The sequence below is a fragment of the Peromyscus maniculatus genome, chromosome X (assembly GCF_049852395.1).
Source record: "Peromyscus maniculatus bairdii isolate BWxNUB_F1_BW_parent chromosome X, HU_Pman_BW_mat_3.1, whole genome shotgun sequence".
NCBI lineage: Eukaryota > Metazoa > Chordata > Mammalia > Rodentia > Cricetidae > Peromyscus > Peromyscus maniculatus.
This window is the reverse complement of record NC_134875.1, coordinates 92,163,950-92,179,981: the sequence shown is the minus strand read 5'-3', so window position 1 is coordinate 92,179,981 and position 16,032 is coordinate 92,163,950. Positions and strand designations below refer to the sequence as shown.

General features: G+C 37.0%; 1 protein-coding gene across 1 annotated transcript in view; it reads right to left on the bottom strand.

Moving 5' to 3' along the window:
- Nucleotides 1-16,032, bottom strand: part of Pola1 (DNA polymerase alpha 1, catalytic subunit) — a 332,579-nt gene that overhangs the window by 106,316 nt on the left and 210,231 nt on the right. Inside the window, exon 35 of the mRNA XM_006990119.4 lies at nucleotides 8,502-8,618. Coding sequence (XP_006990181.1) covers nucleotides 8,502-8,618 — 117 coding nt within the window. The remainder of the gene's footprint in view (nucleotides 1-8,501; nucleotides 8,619-16,032) is intronic.

Genomic DNA, 16,032 nt, shown 5'->3' with positions numbered 1-16,032 from the left:
GAGCAAGGTCTCATATAGTCCAGGGTGGCCTTGAACTATACCTCTATCTAAGGTGCCCTTTTAGAATCTGTTTTCAGAGGCCAGAGAGATGGCTCAGCAGTTAAGAGAACTGGATGCTCTTCCAGAGGACATAGGTTCAACTCCCAGCACCCACAAGGTGGCTTACAACTGTCTGTAACTCCAGTTCCAGGGGATCTGATGCCCTCTTCTGCCCTCCATGGGCACCAGACATGTGCATGGTACAATGACAGACATACAGGCAAAACATCTATATTTATAAAATAAATAAAATTTTTAAATTCTGCCTTCAAAGTGTACCATTAGTCATCTCTGGGTTTGACATACTCAACACTAATGTTTCTAATGTTTCTCAACCTTCACATTATTGACTCTCCAGACTGTGCAACCATTCTTAGCACCAGGGACTGCCCTAAGCGACAGAGGGTGTTTAGCAGCATCCTATGCACCTCTATGCCTTCTATAGATGCTTAAAGCAGTCATATCCACCCTGAAATATGACCACTCAAAATGTGCTGGGGTCGGGGAGGGGGAAAGTGCCCCAGTTGAGAACCAATGCTCTAGTCTGACAGTGACTCCCCTCACCTTTCCATTATTTTCCCCACCTTATTGATTAGGAGTTCTAATATCACAAAGCTATTGCTGTCTCCTTTCCCCTTTGATATTGGAATGTGGGAAATTTGGGTTTCCCTACCTCTCCCGTTAGAATACAGGTCTATTAGAAACAGGGTCTACCTCCAGCATTAGAATACAGGCCTATTAGAAGCAGGGTCTGGATCTTCTACTTTGTTGGAAGGGTAATATTCCACTTCTTTATAGTATGAGTGATCAAAATTCCTTATAAGTTTCCATATTAGGGCTTCTTTTTCTTTTTTTTTTTTGGGGGGGGGTCTACTTTTGTAGTTCTAACTAGTTAACATTTATCAGCAAAATACACCACATTATATGACTTAGTACTAAGTGTAGGAGTGATACTTAGTCAAGACTCTGCCCAGGATCATTATATAGTCACAATTTACGAAAGATATATATGTATGCATATGTGTGTGTGTGTATTATTCATCCTCTAGAGCAACTTGATTCTAGAGTAAAATGAATAAAAAGACTCATCTTTTTAAAAATGTTGCTGAAATGACCAAAGGGGGCAGATTCCATAATTTGTCAGTCCAAGGGCCAACATAATTATAAAACCATGACAGCATCAGCATCTGATCAAAATGATGAAAAATTTCCTTGGGAGAAACCTTTGGGTAAAATCCTTGAGGACAATTACAAGTTAGAAGTAAATATAATTAGCAAGTGGTAGAACATTTTGATACAAAGGATGCTGATGAAAACGGAGCAGTGTCTACCTAGAAGAAGGTCTCTCTCCACTTCAACATGTTAATATTTTAGAAAAGCTAAAAGGAGGCTAATCATTAGTACAAAGTTAAAACACTGTATCCAAAGCAGAATCAGGATCCATACTATCCATAATGGGAAAGTAATGGGCGGAGAGATTTTGCAAAGGAGAGGTTTTACAAAGTTTGTCGGAAGGTTTTTGTTACACACAGTGCTGGTTGGTCTCCAACACCCAGTCTGCTTTTCCTCTTTAGTCCCTGTGGCTAATTTTTGGTCCATAATATATAAACAGGTATGTTGCGCAGGACTTCCACAAGGTTGCTTAAAGAATGGATAGGAAGCACATTTTAAAAAGATTTATTTTTATTTATGTATTTCTGTGTGTATGTCGTAGGTGACCACAGAGACCAGAAAAGTATGTCAGATCTCCTGGAGCTTTAGTTCTGCTCACCGCTGCCTGATGTGGGTGCTAAGAACTGAATTAGGGTCCTTTGGAAGAGTAGTAAGCTCTTTCTTAACTACTGAGCATCTCTTCAGCCTCATAGGGAGCATATGCTTTTGACTCATCTTTTCTTCACTATTCTACCCTGTGATGTCTTGAACGAGCCTGTATGGTCTAATTGAACTGTGTTTTGACTTTGAAGATAGTAGGTTTGTGCTGTTGTTGACAGATGATGAAGGGATGGAAGAATCACAGGAGAATCATCAATAGTTCATAACTGAATTTCTGTTATATGTTTAAAAACATGCAGTCTTAGATTGGGGATTAAATGTCTGTTCTTTTTAAGCCATTGTTAGTTTTGGTATTCATTACCTTTAGCTCAGTACAATTCCTAAGTGTTAGAGGTAAAAATATGTCCCAATATAATTTCTAAGTGTTACAGGTAAAAATATATCCTTCAAAAACATATGCTGGAGTCCTAAGCTCAAGTACTCACAAACAAGCTATGTCTTGGAAGAAAAAAATCAACTTAAGATGAAACTGTAGTGAATTAGAGTGGTCTCTAAGACAGTATGACTGGTGTCCTTATGAGATGAAAAGAGACAAGAGAAACATAGGGCGAACGAAGATGGTTATTTTGCAAAAGAAGCAGAGATTAGAGTACAATATGTACAGTGCCAAGGAACACCAAAGATCAGCAAATGCTAGAAGAGAAAAGAAGGGATTCTGCCCTATCAAGTTTAGGAGGATGGCTGTGATGACACTTATAATTTAGACATGACACCCAGAATGATGAGGTAACACATTTTGGAGATTTCTGTTGTTTTGTGATACTAGGATTTGCCAATTTTTGCATTTGATCTTGCCCATAATCTTGCATTTGCTAAGCAAGCGTTCTATCAATGAGCTATATGCTCCTATCTCAATTTCCCCCATTTTAAGCCATCTGGTCTGTGGTACTTTGTTAATACACTGCCAGTTAAGAGTCATACATTTGGGTCTTTTAATAAGCCACTTGGGTCTAACAAAACATCATAGGACACAACCTAGCAGTGGCAAGTATAAGAAGGTTAACATACCCCAAACAGAATTATCTAGAAAAGGTGGCAATGGCAGGTTTATTCTGCCCTGTACTGGTTCCAGCAAGAGTACTTCAAGCACTGTATACTGTTTTGAGCTCCTTGGATATAAACTCTAAGAATGGGAATAAGACAGGCGCTGAATAAATAGTTATTAAAGACAGGAACAGGAAGAAGGATCAGTCTAGATTCATGCAGTACCTACCACTCGTGGAAATAAGACTAATAAGTGAGCCAAGGATCACAAAGTCAGGGAACATGTAAGACCTTTTTACTTAATAAAAAAAATCTAAAAGTAAATCAAAATGTTCATCAACAAACGAATGGATGGGTATTCCATGTGGGTTTGAGTAAATACTATTTGGCTATGTAAAAAGAACGAAAATTCATACATGATATAAGAATAAAACATTATGTTAAATGCCAGACACAAAAGATGACATCATGATTTAATTTCTTTTTTATAGCCTTTTGTGTGTGTGTGTGTGTGGGGGGGGTGTTTTCAAGACAGGGTTTCTCTGTGTAGTTTTGGTGCCTGTCCTGGAACTCACTTGGTAGTCCAGGCTGGCCTTGAACTCACAGAGATCCGCCTGCCTCTGCCTCCCGAGTGCTAGGATGAAAGGTGTGCACCACCACCACCAGGCATGATTTCATTTCTATGAAATCTTCAGAATAGGTAAATTTCTGAGACTGAATACAGACAAGCAGTTTACTATAGTAGGAAGATATGGAATAGGCACTAATAGGTACCGCATTTACTTCTGGGGTGATAAAATGGTTGGAATTAGACAGACATGGTGATAACACATGAATGTACTAAATAGAAATGCATTTTTTATCTTAAAATGGTTAATTTATGTTATTTTAATTTTGTCTTAACAGGAAAAAAAAAACAAAAAAAATATATTGAAAAAGAAAAGTTGAGTACTTGCTTGATAGAAGAAAAGCCATATAAAGAATTCACTGATCTCCTTGTTTAAGCCATCAAAACTACAAAACTCTAAAATGCCTGTCATAGTAAAACCTTTCTCTACTGGAACACCAATAATGCTTTGCTGGGAATGTTTCAGAATTCCCACCACAACTCTAAGGTCCTCTTCCTTGTGCTCATTTCATGCACAATGGCTTAAGAGACCACAAATATTTTCCGACTTTTTTTCTTATGTAGGAACGTAACACTGCCCAAGTAGCTTGGCAACATTTTTTATGCACCTCTTACTCATCAAACCAACAATTTGTTTAGGCATAACCATTCTGCAATATGATGACCTTGAGTTCACAATCTCCCCTCTCCTTTGAAGAACAGAAGTTGTGTATGATAGTGATGGTGATAGAAAGGATCTTAGCAATTTTACAACTGAGAGTAATGTTCCATAGCAGAAACAAAGGTCGTGCCATTGCGTCCCTTAATAGTGGTCTTCAAGAAAATGAGTTGAATAAGCAACTGAATAAAGAGCTCTACTCCAGTTAACTCTGCCCTAGTAGTTGTTCAATTTTATAATCGATTACTGCCATGAACCACATGCAGGAGTCACATGCAGATATTTTCTCAGGTGCACCTCAAAATTAGAAATGTCAATGAGAAAAGGCTTAATTTGTTTGAAATCTTAATTCTACACACACACACACACACACACACACACACACACACACACACACACACACACACACAAAATGTATGTTTGTATCTAGGGAGAGGTATTGTATAACATAACCTAAGCTGGCCTGGAATTCATAGCTATCTTTCTATCTAGGCCTCCTCAGTGCTAAGATTAAAGGAAGGAACCACTAGGCCTAACTTATACTAAAAGACTAAAGATTTTTTTAAACTTAAGCTTGTTTTTGATGAATTATATAATACAGAGTCTCCTGTGGGTCAGTCCCTATCTATGCATATTGGCCATGTTAAAAAGCAAAGTACCATGTCCTCATTAAAATATCTATCATCTAATTTAGATAAACTCAAGCTCTGTCACCAGGACAAAGGAGGCAGATCTTATTACTGAGTAATATAAATATGTATGAAACTTTTCACTTCTGAATTTAAAGTCATTTAAAGTAAAGACAATTCACAGTATTTTAAATAAGCAAAAACTTGGATACCATTAAATTCCCATTAGGCCAAAGAAATTATAGGATACTGAAAATATATTTTTAATGCATCCAAAAAGAAAGTACATGTCCAAAGCTCTGGGAACAAAACTGTGCCTTTTTTTTTTTGCTCATAACTCAGGCAATATGAGTCTTAAGAAGAGACACTTTGCATATTCCAAGTCAACTCTGGAAAGTACTCAAGTCAACTACAAGCCAGGACTAAGTGACAGATTTATTAGGTGAGGATTAAATAGCTAATGTTTTACCACAAACTTAAGTGTATCTGAAGTCTCTACTGGTACTAGGTATAGATGGTAATTTGTTCAATTTATAAATGACATTTTTTTGCCCACATGTAACAATTTTATACAATCTATGCTAAACTAGTTTCTAAACTTTCTAGTAGTATATGTATAAAACAATGGATTTTATCGTGACATTGTCATACATGCCTACAATGTAGTTCAATTATATTTATACAGATGCCCCCATACTCTCTGTGTGGTATTTTCTTAAATCTAGAGTCCATATATGGGAAAATACGAAATATATGTCTTTCTGAATTTGTATTGTTTCATTTAATAAGATAGTCTCCAGTCCAACACATTTTCATACAAATTATATTTTTTCATTCTTCTGTATGACTAAATAAAACCTCACTGTGTAGACATACCATATTTTCTTTACTCATTCTTCCATTTATAAATAAGAAAATGTAGAACATCTATAAACGTTGCCCCCAACAGTGAGCAAATTTTACAGGCTGTAGTAGGTGTTTAATAAAACTTTTTGAGACGGGAACCTCACAGTAAAATGACCTCAAACTCAAGCCAGCCCTGTCTCAGACACTTAAGTGTTAGAATTGTGAGCAAGCAACACTACACCTGGCACAAATATTAAATTAAAATATAGCTGAAACTTAGTGACTGGAAGTTACGAACTAGGGCATAATCTTTCCGCTTTTTATTTTTTTGAGGGGGCAGGTTTTGTACTCCTATCTGTCTGTCCTGGTATTTGTAGACCAGAGTAGCTCCAAACTCAAAAGATCCACCTGCCTCTGTCTTGTAGGTGCCGGGATTAAAGGTGTGTGTCACATCTGCTTAGATGAGAATAATCTTGTAAAATAGATACTTTGGAAAACCTGTAGAAACTGCAGTAATGCTGTTCACTGTACAACTGCTTCTCAGGTGTCTCTGGAAAGATGAATATTTTTATTCCTAGTAGAAAAGCTCAGAAACCTCATAAATATTATTTTGCTAACTCATCACTATCAATTCAAATGAAGTACAGAAAAATGAGCTGAGTCCACTTTCAAGGCTCCTGTTAGGAAAGGCTAAGGACAATTTCACTACCCAGAGTGTTCTGAAACAATGATTTCAGAGGGTTATGTCTGAGCAGTCAATTTAGCAAAGCTTCTGCTGGGGATAGGTAGCTTAACCTGTGCTAAACATCTAACTAAAATGTCACAGTTTGGGGAAATATAGGATATTAAAAAAAAAAAAAAAAGCAAGTGACTTTGAAATGCTTGTGTTGGCTCACTCATTAAAAAAAGGCAATACATCATAAGACAACCTAATATATTAAACTACTACCACCACCACCAATGTTTATCAGAAGCTTAATGATCCTATAGCCACATATTTCTTTTATCCCTTCTCTCACCATGAATTGAAGCATAAAACCAGCTGACTTTCTAAGAAACAATTCAATTTTCATCAAACTTAAGTTGATAAGTTCATTTGCAAAGGCAATAAAATATCAGTTCACGAAGCAAAATGATTCTCCTAGAGCACTGGTTATCAACATGTGGATCACAACTCCTTGGTGGTCACATTAGATATTCTGCATAACAGATACTTACATTATGATTCTTAACAGCAGCAAAATTATAGATATGAAGTAGCAACAAAATAACTTTATGGTTGGGGGTCAACAAAGCATGAGGAACTGTATTAAAGGGTTGCAGCATTAGGAAGGTTGAAAACCACTATAGAACCTACAACTAGATTAATGAGGCACCCTACATCCATACACCTTTGTTCTGTTTTTTTTCACCTGCTGATGTAAGTCTTGAGGCTAATGTAAAAATAATTCACCAGGACAGCTAATTATCACATGTTCCACATTTAAAAAAAACCTATAATTATCAAAGTTTTATAAAGTAAGGCAAGGAGCAATTAATATTTATCCAGGTATTTAAAAATAAGTTATTGGCAATGTCCAAATTTGTGAAAGGCTGTGTTAAAACCAGTATACTCATAAGGTACTGGTATGCAGTAAAAACTGGGATAGCCATCAGGAAAGCTATGTGGCAAAATGAATTGCTACTATATTTACTTATGCACGTTGACAATACTCTATCCTTATGAAACAATTGAGATAAAAAATAATCATTTAAGTGGGAAAATACTAATAAATTTTCAGTACAGAGCTACTGAAAAGTAGCCTAACAGTGAGAAGTGTGGTTAAATTGCATGTAATGAATGAAGTACCTACACAGAAAAATGCTTGGGAACTATAAAGCACTTCTTCATTGTGACTGCAGTCAAAATTACATAGAGATATGTAATAGAACAGAGAAAGAGACAATACAACAAAATATTTTCCTAAAATTAGACTGTATATCATCTTTTCCATAGAAAAGATTTTACATAAAAAATTAGGTATAGAATGTTGTTTTTGCAATAAAAAAATAAGTAAGTAATAGGTTACCAACTTTAACCTTCTCAACAAAACCGCTGCAAATGTCTATGTAAAGTCTGAAAATAAAACACATTCTATGAAAGTGGACTGCATGTTATTAGACTGAAAGTTCCTAGATGACTTATAGAAACAGTTTGTTTGGCTAGTAGCCTAATAATACATAGTAATTAATCTTAAGACCCTTTCTGCTCAAAAGACCTGCAAACATTCTGTTCACCACAGTTTGGAAATTATTGATTGGCTTGAAGAGACTCAAAGGGGGCATAGGAGGGAAGGCATCTTAATTACCAGAGAGGCCTTTCCATACTCCATGCTCCACAGTTGGGAGTCACTAATGGCAGTATGCATTATCCCTCAGGCGAATACACTAAGGTTTGCTCAAGAACCAATGAACTATGCAGATAGTGATAAATAACTTAATGCCACAGAGGGGAGAAGCATAAAGTAAGATGAACCCTTTAAAATAGTTTGGGGAGGTTTTCTACTTCTTATAAAATGGGAATCGATTGAGTCTGAAGATACTAATAGTTTCTACAAAGGAATATCTCTTCTATAATTATGAAATTGTAACTCGTATGAAAAATGAGTAAATCATAAGAATTAAGCCATTTCCCCTTGATATAAATATGATATTGCTTAAGATATGTGAAAAGATGAAGCATGTATCTTCTTAAAGTCTGGATACTGAAGGAAAAAAAATTGTGAGTGCGATAGAGGGTGTCTCCACAGGCCAAATATATAGCATCTGCTTCCCAGAGCTAAAGGACAGACAAACGAGCCTCCACTGCCTTCGGAATAGTGCTTTAGCATTAGGAGACAGTTACCTCTGGCCTAAGTACAGCTTTCATGCAGACTGGACAAAGAGGCCCATTTCGGGAGAAATGAAGGGGAAGACGTCGAGTGCGACTGCGACATGTTGGCTCCTCGCATATCAGCCAGCCCTGGAGAGACAAGGGAGAACAATGTGGTATTATACTCGTCATTGACCAACGAAACTAATAAAGCCTTGTTATCAAGAGTTTATCCCAACTTTCCTCAGAGATTGCAAAATAGCTTAGTTACTCACCTCTATGGACACTAATTAGATGTATGCCCCAAACTTAAAAGTTAAGGAAAACATGGGTTTGGAGACATGGCTCAATGGTTAGGCACACTGGCTGTTCTTCTGGAGACCAGTTTGATTTCAGCACACACATGGCAGCTCACAACCATCTGTAAAGTCCAGTTTCAGGGGTGCAACACCCTCTTCTGGCCTCTGTGGGCATTATTCACATGCATGGTATACTTATACACATGTGGGCAAAATATATTCCCACACATAAAGTAAAAATTCTTTTAAATCTTAAAAAAACAAAACAAAACTGAGATTCCCATGAAATATTCTCCCCTTTCTTAAATGCCCCCTCCAAACATCAAAATCTCTCAATAAAAACTACTATTATACACAAACTATAAACTAAAGGGTTTTAGTTAAGACCATCATATCAAGTGTATAAAAATGAGTGATCTTCCTAATAGCTGAGTGATCACTGCCTAGTTACATAACTATGCTCAGGTTCCTTCTCTATGAAATGGGTATGACAATAGTATCACACCTTATAGGACTTGCTACAGTGATGTAACACACTTAAAGTACTTACAAGTACCCTGGGCAGAAAAGAAATGCCTACATAATGCTAGTGATTATTTGATTCTCAATGAAAACAGATTCTTCTACATGAGGTCTTTGGAGACATAAAGCTGGTTCCTAAGTTTTCAAGGACAACTTTAGCCACTATTTTTCAGAGGCTTGAAGTAGCCATTGCCTATTTCTCTGAGCTGTAGATTTGATGTCACTCCTTTTCTTCTTCAGTTACTATCCCTTCATGTTCTTTGAATTTTCTCTCAGGGATAGAATACAGTATGTCTATCATTTTGAATTAGCATTCTGCTTACTATAAAATGTTATCTGTTCAATAGAAAGACAAGCTATCACAAAGAGTTGAGCAAATCTCGGAAGTTCATACTGAGGTCCTAAGGCTTGTGGGCTTTGGTGTTGCATGGACTGCTACAGAGGCACAGTAAGGCCAGGCCAAACAAGGTAAGGTGCTGCGGTAGATAGGTCAGCAAGATATGTCCCCTCATCCCATACTGTTCCTTCCTGTAAGGCTCTAAGTAGGGAGTTACCTGACTATCTATGAGGCTTGGGGCATTTGAGACACGGTAATTTCCCAACTTGAAGAATGATCAGAAGGTTGGTTAGTAGAAGAGGAAGGAAAGACAACTTTGGCAGAAAGATCCACACATGCTAACTAATAGAGACCAGAGTCACTCTATGGTTAAGAAAGGGATCAGTTACATGTATAATCCCATTCCTTTTGTTTCCAGTTTCAGCAGCTTGTCTTACCCCTTGATAAAAGCACTATACAACAGAGTGTTGCTTAAGTTAAGATATTTCAAGCCCCACATCACGGCATTTCCACGTAGTGCTATTCCCAATCTGAGGGATGCCCTCACTCACTGCTGCGCTGCCTGACCTCATTCCTCAGAATAGGCCCTTCTTAGAAGTAGCTACAAACAAACTCAGAAGAAATCACCAAGGATTGGTTCTAGCTCCATTTAAGGCTTTCAAACAAAGCAAAGTGCATTTGTACAACTTACTAAAAAAATGCTACCTTTAAAGAATAAAAAATTCATCTAGTCATAGTATATTCAGAGTAACTTTCACTCTTACCTTCATTCAGTAAGCTAAGCTAATTTATTACTAGATCTTTGGGAGATGTGTACTGTTATGAACATAGTCACAGCCCGCCCCCCCTCTTTCCAAAGCCACCCAATTTTCTATCCTTTGAAAAAGAAACAACCTTTCAACTATGCTCCACTGGAAGATTACACATTCAAAGCTAAACTATTTTAAATTGTAACTTGAACTTTTCTGATGGAAAATATCAAATGAATTCTTATGAAACTGCTGATATTTGCCTAGAGTTTTATTAAATATCATGGTAGACAGGCAAAGGGGCACCAGGCAAAGATTTTCAGGAAAGTATTAACAGGAAAGCATACTCTGAACAAAGTAACAACAGTTCCATCTAGAGAAGGGATATATTTGAGACCTGGAGCTCTTTAGTTAACTCACAGTCTTGCCAACCAAAGCTGTATTTCACTAACTTTTAATGGAGTAAGAAAAAATAGCAACAGGTAACAACTACTCTAGTTTTGATTTTTTAGGTTGGGGGTGGGGGTTCATGCTACACGGCCCCGGCTGACCTCAAACTCATAATCTTCCTACCTAAGCCTCTAAAGTAGCTGAGATCTAAGCAAGTGTTATCACATCTAGCTCAGTATCATGTTTTGAGGCAAGAGATCATTAAGTACTGAATACAACTTGGCCATTAAATCATCATCATCATCATCATCATCATCATCATCATCATCAATTTTGAGACAGGTTCTGGCTACATAGTCTAGGTTCACCACTAACTCACTGTCTTCTTGCCTCTGTCCCGAGTGCTGGGATTATAGGCATGATACCAGGCCCAGGAATTTATTTTTTAATCTTTAAAATATAATGTTCAAAAAGTTTGTCCTTTTCAGATGTTTTAAAAACTTGATTCCAAGCCAGGTGGCTGTGGTGCACCCCTTTAATCCCAGCACTCAGGAGGCAGAGGCAGGCCGATCTCTGTGAATTCGAGACCAGCCTGGTCTATAGAGCGAGATCCAGGACAGGCACCAAAACTACACGGAGAAACCCTGTCTTGAAAAGCCAAACAAACAAAAACTTGATTCCATCATTGTACTATTGCTTCACGATTCACCAAGTGAACTGCCAACCAACAAGATGCTAAGTTGTCATTTCACCTGTTTGAAAAAGCAAAGACCTAGCTCTATCTCTGACAGTGTCACGAACTAAACGTCCTTTCATATCATATAGAAAACAGATAATAAATTTGTCTAGACTTCCTACCAGCTATAATCAACATTAAAGAGGTCTTTCTTTGTCACCTCTCATTCAGTACTTGTTTGTACTTACTATCTGTTGATCTCCCTTTACAAATGACAAAAACTAGTGCTATTATGCATGGAAATTAAATATGCTGTGTGAAGGGAACTGGGTTGGTGAAGGAGACAGTAGAAGCCTCTAACTCTTTATGCCTCATGTTTTATTTTGAAAATTAAGCTTTTGGAGACATGAAAAATGAAACTCTTTTATGGGGGAACCAGATCCTGTTTTCAATATATGCTATGCTTCAATTAAATTTTGCCCAGTATATTTCAGCTAACACTTTATTCCCTCAAGAAATGTTAAGCAAGAATGAAAGGTTTAACTTCAATAAATATTTATATTGTTAAAAATAAATATTTCAGGACTTTGAAAAAAATTCCAAGATGGGACAAACTATCCACTACAAGATCATCATAGTGAATTTTGTTTGTAAGTACAACAGAAACAAAGCAAATAACTACTACTATTGTGTGACCTTCAATTATCATTTACAATGACAAAACTGCACATCTTCATTTTCCCCCTTGGGAAACAGGTACAGCTCAAGAATCTGTTGACAAGCCAATAAAAGAAGAACTTTTTTTTTGAATAATTTCCTTGGAAGCCCGATCTAAGAAACAGGTTTTTCAAGGAAACACTCTAAAACCACTGTAAGAAGTCTGCCATCCAAAAATGCCATCTTACTATTGCATGCAAATTGTTACAACCAATAGGAATAAGGACATCACATTTTCAGTTGCCTGGCTTATCATGTTTATAAATGAAAGAGGTAAAGTCAGCCTGTCCAATAGGAAAACAAAAAAAATGCAATGCTCTGTCATCTGATATTTAATCTCAGCATCACTATTCTTTAAAATCACTGTGTATCAAATTGTGCCAAATACTGATCAGTTTTAATTTCTGAGATTTCAACTAAAATGACTTCTGTCTGTACAAGTTAAACGAGATCATTTTCCCCCTGTAACTGAGGCATTCTTGATAGTTGGGCCTAATACAAAAAATGTTACTCATTTGTGTACATTTGTAGTTTTAGGATTCACAGGTGCAGAGCTTACCCAGACCTAGAACTGTAATACATGGAGCTTTCAAAAACATTTTTAAAATAAATAGAAGCAATAAAATAAAACATAGAGAAAGCAACAAGGGCTGGATCTGAAACTCACAGTAAAAAGTTCAAAGCAGCTCTTACCCTCCTTTGAGTTAAATATACACAATGGGTTCTATCACCAGCCAGTTAACCAATTTTATCCCACTGGTCTTTTCATCTACAGCCCTGTTAGGATGAACCCCAGTAAAATGCTGACTGTAAGCTGCTCTACTGTAGTAGCCTCTGCCCTGGCTACCCTGACCCCATTCTTTCCCAGACCCACTATAAAAGGTGGCCAGTGTAGTTCCCCAGGGCTCTCCATCCCATATCATCTCTCCACAGACATCATCGGTCTGTCTTTCAAATCTTCCCAATCTCATCCTGGTCCCTGCTTTTTCATTCTCAACAAAAATTTCTTGTTCCGTTGGGTTGCTTTTGCCACTATCCTCTATCTTCACCTTGACATTGCATGGTCACATAGTCCATTCCTAAAATGCCCATTGCTCTAATAAAAAGTCCATTCTTCTACAAAAATTTCCCAACCTACTGGGACTTCTCCCATTATCCCACTGGACAATGAACACACATTGGTTCACACTGTCCATTAAGCATCTTATTTTACCCTCCTAACTGGTTGGCCCCTGGAGAATAACCTTGTTTGGGTTTAGTAGTCTTGCTAGTCTCTAGGGCACAGAACCACTCTGTTAAGCATTGTACTCCCACATATTAGTGGGTAATTTTGTGTAAGCCACCAAACCTCTCTCTGAATCTCAGTTTCCTCATCTATAAAACAGAAGTACTACTTATTACTATCGTTCAAAGAATAAAAGCAAAACAACGAAAATCCTAAACTACCTTCCAAAAATGTTCAGAAAATGCATTGAGGAGCATCACCGTTAAGTTATAGCTGAAAGTGCACTATTTCAGCCAAGACAGAGCCTTGTCATTGTCCAGGGAGTGTCATTAAAGAGTAGAGAACTAGGCTAGGGGTGCTGACTTTTTAATTTCAGTATTCAGCAGGCAGAGACAGGTGGATCTCTCGGAGTTTGAGACTAATTTGGTCTACATAGTGAGTACCAACCAGTCAGATTCACAGAGAGACTGGAAAGAAGGGAGGGAGGGAGGGAAAGAAGGGAGGGAGGGAGAGAAGGGAGAGAGGGAAAGAAGGGAGGGAAAGATGGGTAGAAAACTATAATAATGAATAAATGATAATCAAGATTAAAAATGGAACTGCTTTTGATTTGAGTGGAAAATAATAACAATATATCAACATAAGTGAGAATTTCTTTGTTTTTCCCCAAATCTATACTTAACATGAAGCTATGAATGGCAGAATAAAAAACAAGCAAATATAGTCTTTGCTTGATTTTTCAAGACTCAGTTCTGTCATGTTGTACAATTTAGTCTAAATTCTAACAGCTCTCCAGGAGTATAGGGACTTGGTCACAGGGCAAGGTCTGCCATCCTGCATGCTCTTTCATAACCTATCACATCATGATTAGTTTTGCTAACACTCATCAACCACCCCTCTTCCTAAACTATACACACTCACTGAACAACACATTCTCTTTTCATCTAAAGGCATCTGCAAATTTCTGGGGTTTTCAAGTTGTCCCTCACAGACAACTTTTGTTTTGTCACAGAATTATGCCCAGTGTATTTAAGAAAAAAAAGGGTGGGTCTTCTTATAGACAGTGCACAGTATGGGCCCACAGCTGCTTTTTAAGAATGACATGTTGTGATTTGAGATTTCCAGAAATATCAAAAACAAAAACCCAAATTGCTTTCTGACCCATATTTGCACCCAAAACTGGGAGAAAATTTTCCTGGGGAATATTTAACAGGAGCATAAATTTGCTTTTCAAGTTAAATATTCTACACTGCAGCATTCTGGAATGTCAAAGAGTGATTATTAAGTCTCAGACTAGGAGATCATAGGGTAAATCAGGAAAATAAGTATATAAACTACTTACCAAATTTAATACAAAAATATTTTAAACAAAATTATCAAACAAATAGAAGTAGAAAAGTGTCATGTCAGTCAATGTAAGAATTTTAAATGTTATTAAAATAGATTTTAAAGTTAGACATCTCTATAAATGAACAGTCATATGTCATTTCATCCAAGTTATTTGAAACTTATTGATCTTCTCATTTGTGCAAGGACCAGACTCTGTCATCAGTTTGCTGAAAGGATAATGGAGCACTCCCAAACTGTTATGATAGGTTACATGCAAACTGCCGTCCTCATTTAAACACATAGAATAGCACAAGTAAAAAAATTCCAACTTCAGCAATTGTATATTACATGATAAATTAGCAACCTGGTCTACTTTGTCTCCCATCAAATCCAATACTATAGTCTTGCTATTTTAATTTGCAATCAGAGCTTGAACATCAGAAGATGTACCTGAGGTACGTTAAAGAGCCCCATGTAAGCTATCTTCTCCTGCTACAGTGTGAGCACAGAAGCCAACGATTACCAGCAATTGTATTTTACCACTACAGGACAATACTAGAACAGTAAAAATTGTCGCCATGCTAGCAGGTGGGGAAAATATACTTAAAATGACTTTATATGGAAAATTACATTTTGGGGGGAAAAAGTTCAGTGAAGGACATGTAGCTCTCTGTATGGGTAGCTAAAAAAAAAATCACTCTTAGTATATTCAAGCCTATTCTATAAAATACTCTCCCCATTCATCCGACTCAAAAGCAAGCTACATTCTTAGGTTATAATAGGTCACAACTAAGTATACAGTACCTTGCTTCCGGAATAATTTTGCTTTGTCTGTCAACTGTCAACAAAGCACAAAGAGCTCATGCAACCTAGCCATGTACTGTGGATGTTAGAGATCTAACAAAATACAAATAATAAAAACACAAGATTTCATAGCTACCCTGCTTTCACTTTACATGAAAAACTGAAAGCATTTGCCTCTCCACATTCTATTCATGTCTATTGTATCACAAATCTTTTCATAAGACTTTCTCTCCCCCCTCCCATGTGAAGCTGCAAGTAACTTGGGGATATAATATTCCAACTGTGATGAACGCCTGACTCCCTAACACAGTTATACATGGATATACAACGTAAAGGCATATATAGTTATTTCAACATGGAAACAGTAAAGATTCAAACGGAATGAGATGGTAAAACGGCTACTCTCATGCTTATATTAATATTTTAGTGGTGAAACTGCTAAAGAGAAATTGTTTATTATTTCTATCCTCGTTTTAAATAGTCACTATTATAAAAAAACAAAACATACAAAAAGAACCC